Source organism: Notothenia rossii (assembly GCF_949606895.1).
Source record: "Notothenia rossii genome assembly, chromosome: 2".
Lineage (NCBI taxonomy): Eukaryota > Metazoa > Chordata > Actinopteri > Perciformes > Nototheniidae > Notothenia > Notothenia rossii.
Window position 1 is genome coordinate 83,626,080 of NC_136904.1, and position 12,973 is coordinate 83,639,052.

General features: G+C 38.8%; 1 protein-coding gene across 1 annotated transcript; it reads left to right on the forward strand.

The window, feature by feature from the left end:
* The first annotated feature begins 707 nt into the window (after positions 1–707).
* On the forward strand, positions 708–12,662 carry creb1b (cAMP responsive element binding protein 1b). Its single transcript, XM_079667333.1, has 8 exons — positions 708–868; positions 3,539–3,648; positions 3,805–3,951; positions 4,054–4,154; positions 4,619–4,770; positions 5,609–5,791; positions 6,209–6,362; positions 6,566–12,662. Exons 2-8 carry the CDS (start codon positions 3,547–3,549, stop codon positions 6,708–6,710), a joined length of 984 nt encoding a protein of 327 aa, XP_079523459.1. The 5' UTR covers positions 708–868; positions 3,539–3,546; the 3' UTR covers positions 6,711–12,662.
* Positions 12,663–12,973: the final 311 nt, after the last annotated feature.

Genomic DNA, 12,973 nt, shown 5'->3' on the forward strand with positions numbered 1-12,973 from the left:
TCCCTCTGGTGGTTGTCGTAAGAATGTCTACAACTTTCACTAATAACCAATAGCCATGTCCATTTCCTGCTGTGGGGCAAATGACGGATATCTTATTCTACTCGTGTTTCAAATAATTACAGCCTCCAGTAAAAGTACAATATTTGCCTCCCAAAATGTGGTGGACAAGTACTAATACCAGATTGTAAAAAATATGTTAAAGGTAAAAGTTCTATATTGAAAATACTACTTAAGTAAATGTATGTAAGAGCAATCAGGAAAATAAACATATAAAGTAAATAAATACGTTAAAAGTGAAAGTAGATTTAGAATATATGTTAACTCTTCAATCCAAATTATTGCAATGATTAACATTAAAACGTTGTTTGTTTTGCAGGATAAATTAAATCAAACAATTCAGGATTAATTATAAAAACGCATTATAAGGTCATAGGTCTTTGTGATAACTATTTTCATATTCAACTACAATACAAATGGGGAACAGTTTTCTTGATAAATTGAACCGAACAACCCTTAAATTCTAATAATAGGCTTCACTTCCTAATAGCATCTTGTTTATCCACCAGATTATCGTTGTTCTTGTTACATCATTATTAAAGTGCTTTTTGTAAAACCTTTGCCAAACTCTTAACAAGGCGGGAGGGTTTCGTTAGAATCCGCCAGTCGTCGGTATTTTCCGGCCTTTTCCGTTCCCACATCGGACACTTCCGGTTAGTGTCGCCATCTGCTTTCTCGTCCTTCTCTTCTCCAATCTCCGTGTTGTTGTTCCCGGTGACGCGGAGGTGTAGCCTGACGCGGGCTCTTACGTGTCGGCCAGAATAAAAGTGGAGCTCCGGAGGCCCGGGAGTGACGAAGGGAGTCTGTATCGGTAAGGACGGAGCGGTGTCCGGGGCTCAGAGACACGGGACTCAGCCCTAGAAAGTGTCGGTGTTGTCGGGTTCGGCCCGAAGGAAACAAAGAGATCATGGCGCCGCGGTGTGTTTGTAGGGAGGGAGGGGAGGCTGCGGCTGTTGAGGAGAAACAGAGCAAATGTGCCGCTTTGATAGTGAACCCGGAGTGACAGTGTGTGTTTGTGTTTGTGTGTGCGTGCGCGTGTGTGTGTGTGTGTTAAGTCATTTGACATGATAGGGACTTTAGCGTTGTTCTTACCTACATGCAACTGCCAGACTGTGCAGTTACATGATACAGCCATTATGCGCACAGATTTGCGCTGCTTTCATTGGAAACGGCGCATTGAACCCATCATGTCCATTAATGTAGGCTACTTCCTCGAATCAAATTGATGTTTATAATCTCAAATATTTTATTTCTGATTTTACACATTCTGATAATCATTTTACTAGTGGCCATTATTATGTATTCATATTAATCGGCCATACATGTAAGCCGATGCGTTTGGTTGCAAATGAAAAACATGATCTCAGGCCTGGAGAGTAAACTCCCATCTGGTAATTTAAGTTGTAACAGTGTCTTATCTCCGGGGACATGGCCGCTGTGTGGAAGGGGCGTCGCCCGGCCATGTGGCTCTGCTGTCACACAAGTGATTTTTGAAAAGCAGAGGGAGAAATGTGTAAAGCCAATCATGCAGCGGAGAGGAGCTACGCACAGTGTGAGATCACAACATCCCAGATCAACACACACTTTACCGCCTCAAGTCAGTTCACTGAGGATCAGAAACTGCTTATTCAAATGAAATATATGCAGGTTAATGTGTTAAAATCCATAACTTATTATCAGTGGTCGAAAGTTACCAAATACATTTATATGTGGTACTTGATTTTTTATTGAGTAGTTTCATTTCTTTCTTCTTCACACAAGGAAACGAGCTTCAGGGTTGTACTATTTAAATCTAAGTTTTAGCCCATTGATACAACACACAACATAAATAAACATTTAAATCACAATTGATGGTATCAACCATAAAGTATTTCAAATAAGCAATTAATGCATCAACAATTATTATCCAATACTATCTTGTGTATAATCCTGAAATGGGCTTTTCTGCATAATGATTACTTTGACTTTTAGTACTTTTTAAGTATATTTTGATCCCAATACTTTGAACACATGACTTGTGTCATTTTTGTAAAAGAGTATTTCTCTAGTATTCCTACTTGTACATACAGTATACGACTACCACTGGTCCTCATTATTACAGTTAATTTTATAATGATCTAAAAACATATATATCGTAACAGTACAGTCACTCCAGGGTGTTTGATATGTGCAATGAAAATGTCAATGATAACAGCTGGCCATTAACATGATCATTAAAACATTTACTTTACAGGGGGAAGGAGATTATAGATGTAGTGATGGACTCAGATCTGAATCGTAACTGTCACATTACAACAATTATTAAGTCTGCATACTATCACCTTAAGAATATATCTAGGATTAAAAGACTCATGTCAAAGCAGGATTTTGAAAAACTTGTCCATGCTTTTATTTTCAGCAGACTCGACTACTGTAATGGTGTCTTCACAGGTCTCACAAAAAATAGATTAGAAAGCTGCAGCTAATTCAGAACGCCGCTGCTCGAGCCCTCACACACCCTAAAAGAGTGGATCACATCAGTCCCATTCTGAAGTCTTTACACTGGCTTCCTGTCTGTCAAATAATTGATTATAAAGTACTGCTGCTGGTTTTTAAAGCACTGAATGGTTTAGGACCAAATTATTTTAACGATCTCCTGCATAACTATGAACCATCCAGGAGTCTCAGGTCTTCTGGGACGGGTCTGCTCTCTGTTCCAAGAGTAAGAACAAAACATGGAGAAGCAGCGTTAAGCTATTATGCCCCGACCATCTAGAACAAACTCCCAGAATCCTGCAGGTCCGCTGCAACTCTTAATACTTTTAAATCCAGACTAAAAACGTATCTTTTTGCCGCCGCTTTTGATTGAGCTGTTCATATTCACACTGCAGTATGGCTTTTATTCATTTATTATATACCTGTAGTGTTTATTTTATTATCTTTGCTTTTTAAAATGCCTGTTTTTAAATGCCATTTTATACTGTGTTTCTGCTGTATTTATTCTTAAATGTCTTTTATTTTATTTTGTAAAGCACTTTGAATTGCCGTGTGCTGAAAGGTGCTACATAAATAAACTTGCCTTATACTGAGTATTAGTGTAACAGATCAGCCAATTTCCCTGTTCCTGAATGGTGGCAGAAATATGTAACAACAATAGAAAGTTTAAGCTGTTGTTATTGACAGATTTATAAATATCAGCTTCTCATTGAAGCAGCAAATATTTCACCAAATACAGATCAAAGAACAACACTCACAAGCAATTCAATTATATAAAAAAGAACAAAACCAGTAGAAAAAAGTTTCTGGCACAGATTTAAGTTGTTTGAGTTATTATTAACCTTTTTCAAGGGAACAGATTTAACTCAGAAATGGGTTTCCCTTGACAGCTGTTGGGTATGATTTATTTCCGTTTGCCTGTATTTTGAGTTTCTTTGGTTTTCTGAGTTGCTGCAAACAAACATTGAGTTCTAACGGCTTCTCTTTTCCAAATCTGTCTCCGCAGCTCAACCGATGAGGATGGAGTCAGTGGAGGTTCAGCAGGGGGCGGAGGCTGCTGTGACTGAGACGGAGACCCAGCACATCACCCAGGCTCAGATCGCTACTCTGGCCCAGGTAACGCAGATGTAAACGTATTAGGTGTTGAAAAAGGAACCCCTTTCTTCTCAGGAAGTGCAGTTGGTTTCCAAAAATGTTGAACAAAGTCAATTTGAAATGCAACAAATAAGTGCACATGGCAGTATGCATGGTGACATCACTTCTGAATTTCAGATGACCATGACGTCGGGCCTCACCTCAGGAACAGGTCCCACGGTAACACTGGTCCAGCTTCCCAACGGACAGACGGTCCAGGTGCACGGTGTGATCCAGGTCGCTCAGCCGTCTGTCATCCAGTCCCCACAGATCCAGACTGTGCAGGTATAACACTCAGACACCCCTACAACACTGGTTTTATGTGCTGTTGAAAGTAAGCCACAATATAAAGAACATTAAGTGAGAAGGTTTGTTTGTGTGTTTCAGATCTCCACCATAGCAGAGAGTGAAGATTCACAGGAGTCAGTGGACAGTGTGACCGACTCTCAGAAACGCAGAGAGATTCTGTCCCGACGCCCCTCATACAGGTCAGTCCTGAGGTTTTTAAAGCTCATTTGACCATACAACATGGGCCTTATATTTACTATATTTAAACTTTATTAATAATAAAAAAACTCTGGTTGCTTCTTTTTAATTTCTTACAGATTACATACCAAAGCTGTTTTTCATTTCTCCCTGTTTCTAACTCTCTATCTAGAAAACGTTTAGAGCTGCCTTCATTGCAAGAGAACATTTTTACGGTTAACTTGTGATTCCTGCTGCAACAAACATAGCTACTCATTTACAATCTGGGGCTTAAATCAATGTGCTCTATTAATAACCTCCCTCTTTTTCATTAAAAACCCAAAACAATGAAGATTACTTGTTTTTGTGACAGAAATTACCATCAATACTAACATTGTGAGTTTCAAATGTCTATAAAAAGTCTGTCATAACCAACTCAAATCATAGCATCACACTAACACTGGCCCATGGTGGTTTGTCCAAACAGGAAAATCCTGAACGACCTTTCGTCCGACGCTCCGGCTGTCCCTCGTATCGAGGAGGAGAAGGCAGAGGAGGATTCATGTGTTGCTGCTACACCTTCAATCACCACCGTCACCATGCCCACACCCATCTACCAGACCAGCAGCGGCCAATACAGTGAGTGATGGATCAATGGAGCCCCCTACTTCTTTCTGTTAAGGCAACATTATTTAGGATGTATTTTTAATGCGTGTAAACTATTTAAAAATTATCTTTAAAAATACTGGTTCACCCACGTTTATAATAATATGTTTTGTGATTTACTTCTGTTGCAGTGATACCCAACGTTTTTGGCTTTTGATTCTATTGAAATTAATAAAGTTAAAATATATCACAATATATGGTTTGTAGAGGAGTAAAAGCAAATGCTCTATATAAACTGAATTATATCTCTCTTATAACAAAATCTAATTATTCCTGATGTTGAAACACTGACCAACAAGCACAAAATGTCTTAAAAAGTGTATTCATTTATTTGATATTAGCAATTTAGCCAGAAAAATGTAAACCTGCAGGGACAGACTGTGTGCATATACGTATACATATGCACCTGCGTAAATGTGTAACTTATCAATTGTTTGCTAAGTTGTTACCACAACAACTTTATAAGTTGAAAATATGTCAAGTTGTGTGTCCGCCAACGTGCTTCTGCCTTCTATAAAAACACATCTTTAAACACCTCATTAAAGCATCTAGTGGTGATGTATCCGGGCGGTGCTTCAGCCATTTGGTTTCTTGCTGTAGTCTAAGAGGTTGATTCTTTTCTTCAATGAAGTAGCTTGTTGTTTACTCACCCATTGTCTCAATGTGCATTTCTTCCAACATCTTTGATGAATGTTAAACACTCCTTGACAAAAGTTTCATCCAAATAATTTTTAGGAATTTACAATGAGCATATCATAGGGACCGATTTTCATTTAATGAATTCTCTAATTTGTCCCCTCTCAACACACAGTTGCAATCACACAGGGTGGAGCCATTCAGCTGGCTAACAACGGTACAGATGGAGTCCAGGGCATCCAGACTCTGACCATGAGCAACGCATCAGCCGCGCAGCAGGGGGCAACCATCCTGCAGTACGCTCAGACCAGCGACGGTCAGCAGATTCTGGTTCCCAGTAACCAGGTGGTGGTCCAAGGTAGGCAGTATTAACTGAGTGGTGTGTAAAAAGGCTGCAACTAGCACATTGACTCATTACTCTCTAATGTACCTATGTTATGTTATTATGGTCTAAAAAGTCTAATTTCACTTCTATTCTCTTTCATTTTCTGTAGTTGGTTGTAAATATATATATTTCTTTACTTTTGTTACTCACCCAAACTAGCTTATAAAATATTGATTCTCCAAGAAAAGTGATTTTTACCAAGATAACCAATTTAATAATTGTTGATTGTGTATAGGATATACATATTTTATACATTTTTGTATTGTTGTATTCGGGATTGTTGGAAACGTTATTTCGATCTCTGTCTGTACACACAAACTGAAAGATTGACATTAAAGTTGACTTTGACTTTTGACTTAACATCTACTCTCTGACAACCACACATTTCAGCCGCCTCTGGTGACATGCAGGCCTATCAATTCCGAACAGCCCCCACCAGCACCATCGCCCCAGGGGTGGTCATGGCTTCGTCCCCTACCCTGCCCATCCAGGGCGCTACAGTGGAGGTTACCCGCAAACGAGTAGTCCGCCTCATGAAGAACAGGTATGAAAAATGGGGAAATCTTTGTATTTGTGTGTTTGGTCTCAATTTATGGCTTTGTCCTTGTGACAGAAATGCCCCAATATCACATTTCATAACCAGCTGGCCTAGAAGTCAGTTTGGAGTAGATGCATTTAATCAAATATTCCACTAAATCCCCCCCTAATTTAATCAGAGGGACAAACTATGTTTTATCCTTCCAACAGAGAGGCAGCCCGGGAATGTCGCAGGAAGAAGAAGGAGTATGTTAAATGTGTGGAAAACCGAGTGGCCATCCTGGAGAACCAAAACAAGACACTAATCGAAGAACTGAAAGCCCTTAAAGACCTTTACTGCCATAAATCTGAATAGTTCCCGTCCTTTACACCGAGCTGGGCTAAGTAGCATTTCAGTTCTCTTTAAATACTTTGACTGTTTGATAATGTGTGCCTGGCCCTCCGGTTAGCACACAGCGGGCCAGTCCAGTTTTCCTTTAACCAGTTAAGCCCCATGATGCAACATCTTGCAAGAAACAGCGTCTGAGGGCTTCTTAACATTTAACAAACGATGAATGTGTCATACCCAATTAACGGGAAGAAACTCAGCTATCAGACAATATTAACAATTTTTAGCTAAACGAAACACAAGGGTAATACGAAGCCTCTGAATTAGCACTAAGCGAAAAAATGCTCACGGTAGAAATATTTTATACTTCATCGGTTCTGCACAAACAAGATATCAAATGAAAGCTGAGATTCCACATATTCCAATGGTATAAGTATCATCACTCCACGACCAAAACTAAGGGCAGCGAAGGCGACACCAGACAACTTAGCTTTATGGGGCCAAAACGGCAAATATGTCTTACCTTTGCTGTTTTCTGATCAAAAGTTTGTTCAATGGCATTAAAACGCATATAAACGTTGCTGAAGGTTAATCCAATGTCTCTGTGTCACTTTGAAATGATTACTGATAATCCATCATCATATTTATGGCAAAAACAGAGTTTTCATATATAGTTGCTATGAGAACTACGAGAGTGTATGAGAGCTTCCGGTTTTGGGCTTGCTGGCTGCGCATCACTCATTCACCAATGGTAATGTTTAGATGGATTTAGGAACTTCCCTCTCGATTCTATTGGCTCTATCGGTTAAAAAGAGGTGTCAATCATCAAAATCGACCGATGGGTTCCAGAGATATGGAAGATCCACCCAAATGACCCCAGAAGTGGGGTTCTTTTTATAAGCCTCTCTAAAAAGGTCAAGTTTCACTTGTTTTGCATCAATCTTGATACAGGGTACTTATTATATGTTATAGTTTGGATTCCTACAGCTTTTAGTCTCCGATCCCATCATTCAAGGGTGGTTTACTTTTCACTGTAAGTAATGTGTTCTTTTTGGACGGACACTATAATTGACATGTTCAATCTGAATTTACTTTAAAATAAAACAATTCTATATTGATTCTGACTTTTTCTATATCCACCTCACAGGTTTATCATTGCTTTGAGAAAAAAGATTATTAATTTACCCCTTTTAGAAGTGAAGATATAGTCATTTGTTCTGGGAATGTCATTTTCGAGCCTGAGACCTGAAAAACAGGCTTGGGGCTTAACTGGTTAACTACATCCACTTCAGCAGGCTGTCGATGATAATTCATTTAAAATATACACAATCTTTCCAGTAACAGAGCACATCAATCAAATCAGCTGTGGACAGAGGTTCCCATTAGGGCTGCACAATATAGCTTTTTTTGTCGCCATTGCCCTGGGAAAAAACACAGTGCACAAGACTGCAATATTGCACTTTCAAAATTGTTACTTATTTTAAATTACGCTCTGTCTTTAGATGATATTTGTGTCGGATTTGGGCCTGTTGTTAACTCTATGGCCAATCAGACAGCCGTCGCTGTTCAACAATAAGGATTGTCTGATGGCCCGGGGCCAGTAAGAAGTCATTTTGGTCAGTAAACACAATCAGCAGACTGATCTGGGCAGTAATCGAAATGTGAGCAAACAAGCAACGACACTACTAAGCCCTACTCTCTGAGACTTCCCTCTGCTCAGCCTGGGTTTGTCTTCCCGCAAGTAGAGTGACAAACACAGGTAGGCTTGTTCGGCCCATAGATATTATTGTCATTTATCATAAAACAATATATATGTTGTTAGCATACAACGCGTTTGTTGTTTTGGGCATTTTTTTTAAGAAAAATAGTGGTAAAGAAGTCACATGGCAGTAAATGTATAGTGTAGATTTCAGTTTTATCTATGAATAAACTCTGCAGCTCTTTAAGATCCAAGTCTAGTCAATTTAAATGTATACATATAACAGTACCCTTTAATCTGTTTATTAATCGCAAGTTATATCGTTATCAGGACATTCAACTTGAACATATCATTTCCTTATATCGTGCAGCCCTAGTTAAAATGTTTCTTCATGTAACTGTTGTAAGCCTGCGTCCTAATGTTGGAAGATTACACAAACACTCATACAGGTTAGAACAACACTGTACTCATCCTAGTCATTGTAGAGAAACGTTATCATAAAAGATTTTGGCAAAATTAAGAGTCTGACATTTCTTTATCAGGCGATCTCAGTCAGTTGCACATAAAATTCATAAATTCTGCTAATAACTGCCAACCTTTTTAGGAAGTAGAGCTGTGTGTGTCAGCAGATGGCACATTGTTAAAAAATGACAAATAATAGAGTAAAGTCTTGATTTTAAATGTTCTCATCTAGTTTCTCTCTTCCTCCATAACATACATGTGAGATGCTATTAAAATTAGGGTCACAAGCCTAACAGCAACACAAGGTGCAATTTTTATCTAAATGAAATCAAGTCTGAATCTAAAGTTATAACCCAACTTGAACGCTTTGACTGACTTTACTTACTGCAGTTCTGCACACTAAGTAGTTTTCAAAGCAAAGCACACATTTAATGGACATTCAAGTGTGTTCATGGTTTAGATAACTAAAGGTTATTTTATAAATCCCAAGATATGACTTATTGAGTAAAATGTTGTTATGAGAGTAATGTCTAAAAACAAAAGATATATATTATCCCGGTTGTTCAAAAATACTTTAATGTTTTTCAAGCCCACCTTTATCTTATTGTGCCACAGTTGATGTCAGTGTGTCTTCAAAATATGACCTCCTTGATCCAAAATATGTTTCCTTGACATTTAATTTTTCAGTCTTTTACAGTATTGTGTCTTTTGCAACATCTATTAAGGTCCTTACACACCAAGCCGATTTCGGCCGTCGATAGATGTCGATAGATGTCTGGCCCTCGATGAGCGTCCTGTCGCCCTACTCAGGGTGTGTTTCACTGCTCTTATTTTTCATTTCCTCTGTCTCTGTATCACCGGAAGTTGATTTGTCTGCGCCATCTTGAGTAGCGTCCCAGTGGCATTGTTTGTGCCAGAGGACCGAGGATCAAGGAGCGATAACGGAGGAGCGATAATCAAGGAACTACCAGACCATCCTCCGGTGAAATCCTCATACACTCGCCCCGCCCCCTTACTGTGTATCGCTCACTGATTGGACGATGCAGCGCATGCACTGATCTGGCTGCTGTCAGACGATCAGCGGTGCGGCGTCATCACAAACGGACATCGCTTCACGTGACGCTCCGGAGGAAACAACGTCCCATTGCTCTTAAAACTAATTTCCCTGCTTCTCGTGGGTTCCTTGTGTCTCTCCATGCTTCCCTAGTGGGAAGGACTAGTCGCAGGGAAACGACGCAAGTGATGGACGCAAGTGTGTCCCGACCCGCTGTGTCTTTTCGGCCGTGCCGACACCTTCCACCGAGGCTGTCGGTAAAAGGCCGTCGTCTAAATAAATAACTGATGGCTGTTCAGCTTAGCAAATCAGTGCATGAGAAGCTAAACGGAAGTGAGGGACCCAAGCAAACGATTAAGAAGACAAATCTGAGATTTCATTTAACTCTCATCTCGACACAGGTTCGGGAAAGCCCCATGAGCTTCTCGCTGTAGAGTGAAAATGGAAACCAAACACGCTATTTGTTGTTTGTTTATATTACGCAGTCTGTTCTTCTTCTCTCGGTTATCACGCAGTCTGTCTCCAGTTGTTGCCTCTTTTGAATGACGAATACATACTGCCGCCGCCTGCTAGTAAGGAGAGTTATTGCCACGCAGTTCGTACGTGCTACTTGGCCGTCGGCTGAAGTCTTTGCGGTGTTTTCCAGTCATGGATGTATAATAAGAACTGGATACAGCGTCGGAGGCGGGGTTACGTTCTTTCCTATGAGAGCTGCTCATTGGCGCATGAGGAAAAAATTGCCAAACTTTTGAGAGAGCGAAACGTCACAGATTACCCATCGTGCCTGGCTGTCACAGCAGAAGAACCCGTATGTGCGCTCACAGAGCATGCGCCCCTTAAGCCCCGCCCCCCGAGCTCCCACTTGGCTCAGTAGAATGAATGGAGAGAGAAAATAAATCTAGATTCGGCTTTTAGTGCATTTCACAACTTTAAGGACCTAATGATTATAATAAGGGCTATACAATAGTTCATACTGGGTAGTTTATTTAGTTTTTTTGTAATTATCCGCTGATTTACAGAAGTCTCTTTCCCAATGTTAGTCAATGGGAAAAAGTCTTTCTGGGCCCAGTGACGTCATGGACTGATACGTAAATTGTAGTACCGCCGTTTGGACACAACGAATATTTTCATCAGAGTCCGGCGCACTTCCTGGGGGCTTGGTTCCAGTGTGACTGTTGGCAAAGACGCAGGAGACGTGAGGCGACACAACAGTCGGGTCCGACGGGACGTGTTCTTTGGTGTCAGATTGGTGTGTAGGGGCCTTTAGATGGTGGTAAGATATGGATTGCGTAGATGTATGATAATAATTCTTTTTGTATTCTTGGTAAAATCTAAATGAGATATAGACTAAACTTAAATGAATTCAACACTAATAATCCATGAAAATGTTTGTTCTGTTTCAAATAAATCAATTTTATGGAAGTGTACAAGGTTTTTGAAAAGATATATGTACGTATTCGTCTGTTTTTTTTTTTATATATAACTGTATATAGACTACAGCATGTGTAGATCTGTTTTTATTTTTTATTTGATATGGAAAATTTTCTTATGGCTTGTATGAAACCAATTCTGCATATTTGTAAAATGGGTCAATGTAGAATATAAAACAATGTATGTGAGTGTATTCATGTAATCCACCAGGCCTACCGCAGTCATGGCAGCTAAGTGTAAGAGAAGAGGCCTTTGTTGGAGATGTTATATTTTGGAGTGCGGTACCCTGTTAAGGATGAACTGTGTCTATTTGTAGAGAAGAGGGACTAAAGAGAGCAGTCAGGAACACAACATATATCATGTCATTTCATTTCCTTTTTCTTTTTTTTAACTGCAGAACTTTTGGTGGCTTCAGACTGATCCGTACTTTGTAATGTTGTTAACTGTGAGTTCAGTTTTAGTTTAGAAGCAACCTATTATTATATCTTCCAATTCATTTAATTAAGGCACAATTTATGTTTAATTGATTGTGATTGATCACATTTTCATGGTAGCTATATCAGTTTTATTTTTGTAGTTTAAAACATTTTTCTATTGTACAGCATGTATTTGTAAAATAAAAAGAATTAGTGGGTCGAATCTGATAAAAAAACGATCACAGCATCACCTCTTATATAGAGTAATTCAGAAGGCGTTGATGAATCAGCTCATGTAGACCGACTGAGGGAGAAAGGAGAGGAAATTGTAAATTTGAAAGAAGGACTTATTAGGAAATATCAGCGTCAGGGGTTTACATAAGTTTGTTGGTTTTTTAAGTGTATTCTGAAAAAAATGAAAATCAACTCCTGTAATTCACACATCCAGTGCTGGTGCTGAAAAAAAAACTTGTAATAATCATTTTTTATATAGCGAGCTCAACTCTGTCATGTGATTACACAATATCTTTCCAACAAAACCTAAAATGTTTTAATTTCTGTGGCAGAACAGTTCATGCCCACCGGCCTCACTTGTGCATGAAACAGATTGTTATACGTGTATGTAAAATTATATATATTCCGAATTTCTAGAATAGTAATAATAACATTTTTTCTATCTTTTAATGTGATCAGTTTATATATTGACACTTTTAAAAGTTATCAATCTAAAATGCCATGTATTGTATAGTATCTTGTAGAGACAAGATCACTAACTAATGCATTACATACCATTTGTTTGAACATTATAAACAAATGTTACATACCACCAGCCTATTATTTGTAAATGCTGTTAATCTGAGATTACATTACTCTTTTGTAAACACTTGCTATGTTGCAATAAACTGCTCTTGACGATGGTTGTGCATTTTTTTGCTGTTCAAATAAAGTAAAATATGAACAATTCACTAATGACAGACATTGATGAGCCATGAAGGGGAACTATTTAAACACAAACATATATTTCAATGTCTTTGTTTTATATTAAAATGCAGTTGAATATTTTTTTTATTGTACTGAAGTATGGCAAAAATGTTGATGTTCTTTCAGTAAACCATGTCTGAGCTAATTTGAACTATGTTTGGTAATGTTGAGTAGTTAAATCCATATTAATTCATCTTATTTTATAATGTTATCATATGTCTGGTATAATGTCTTATTTGCATATTAT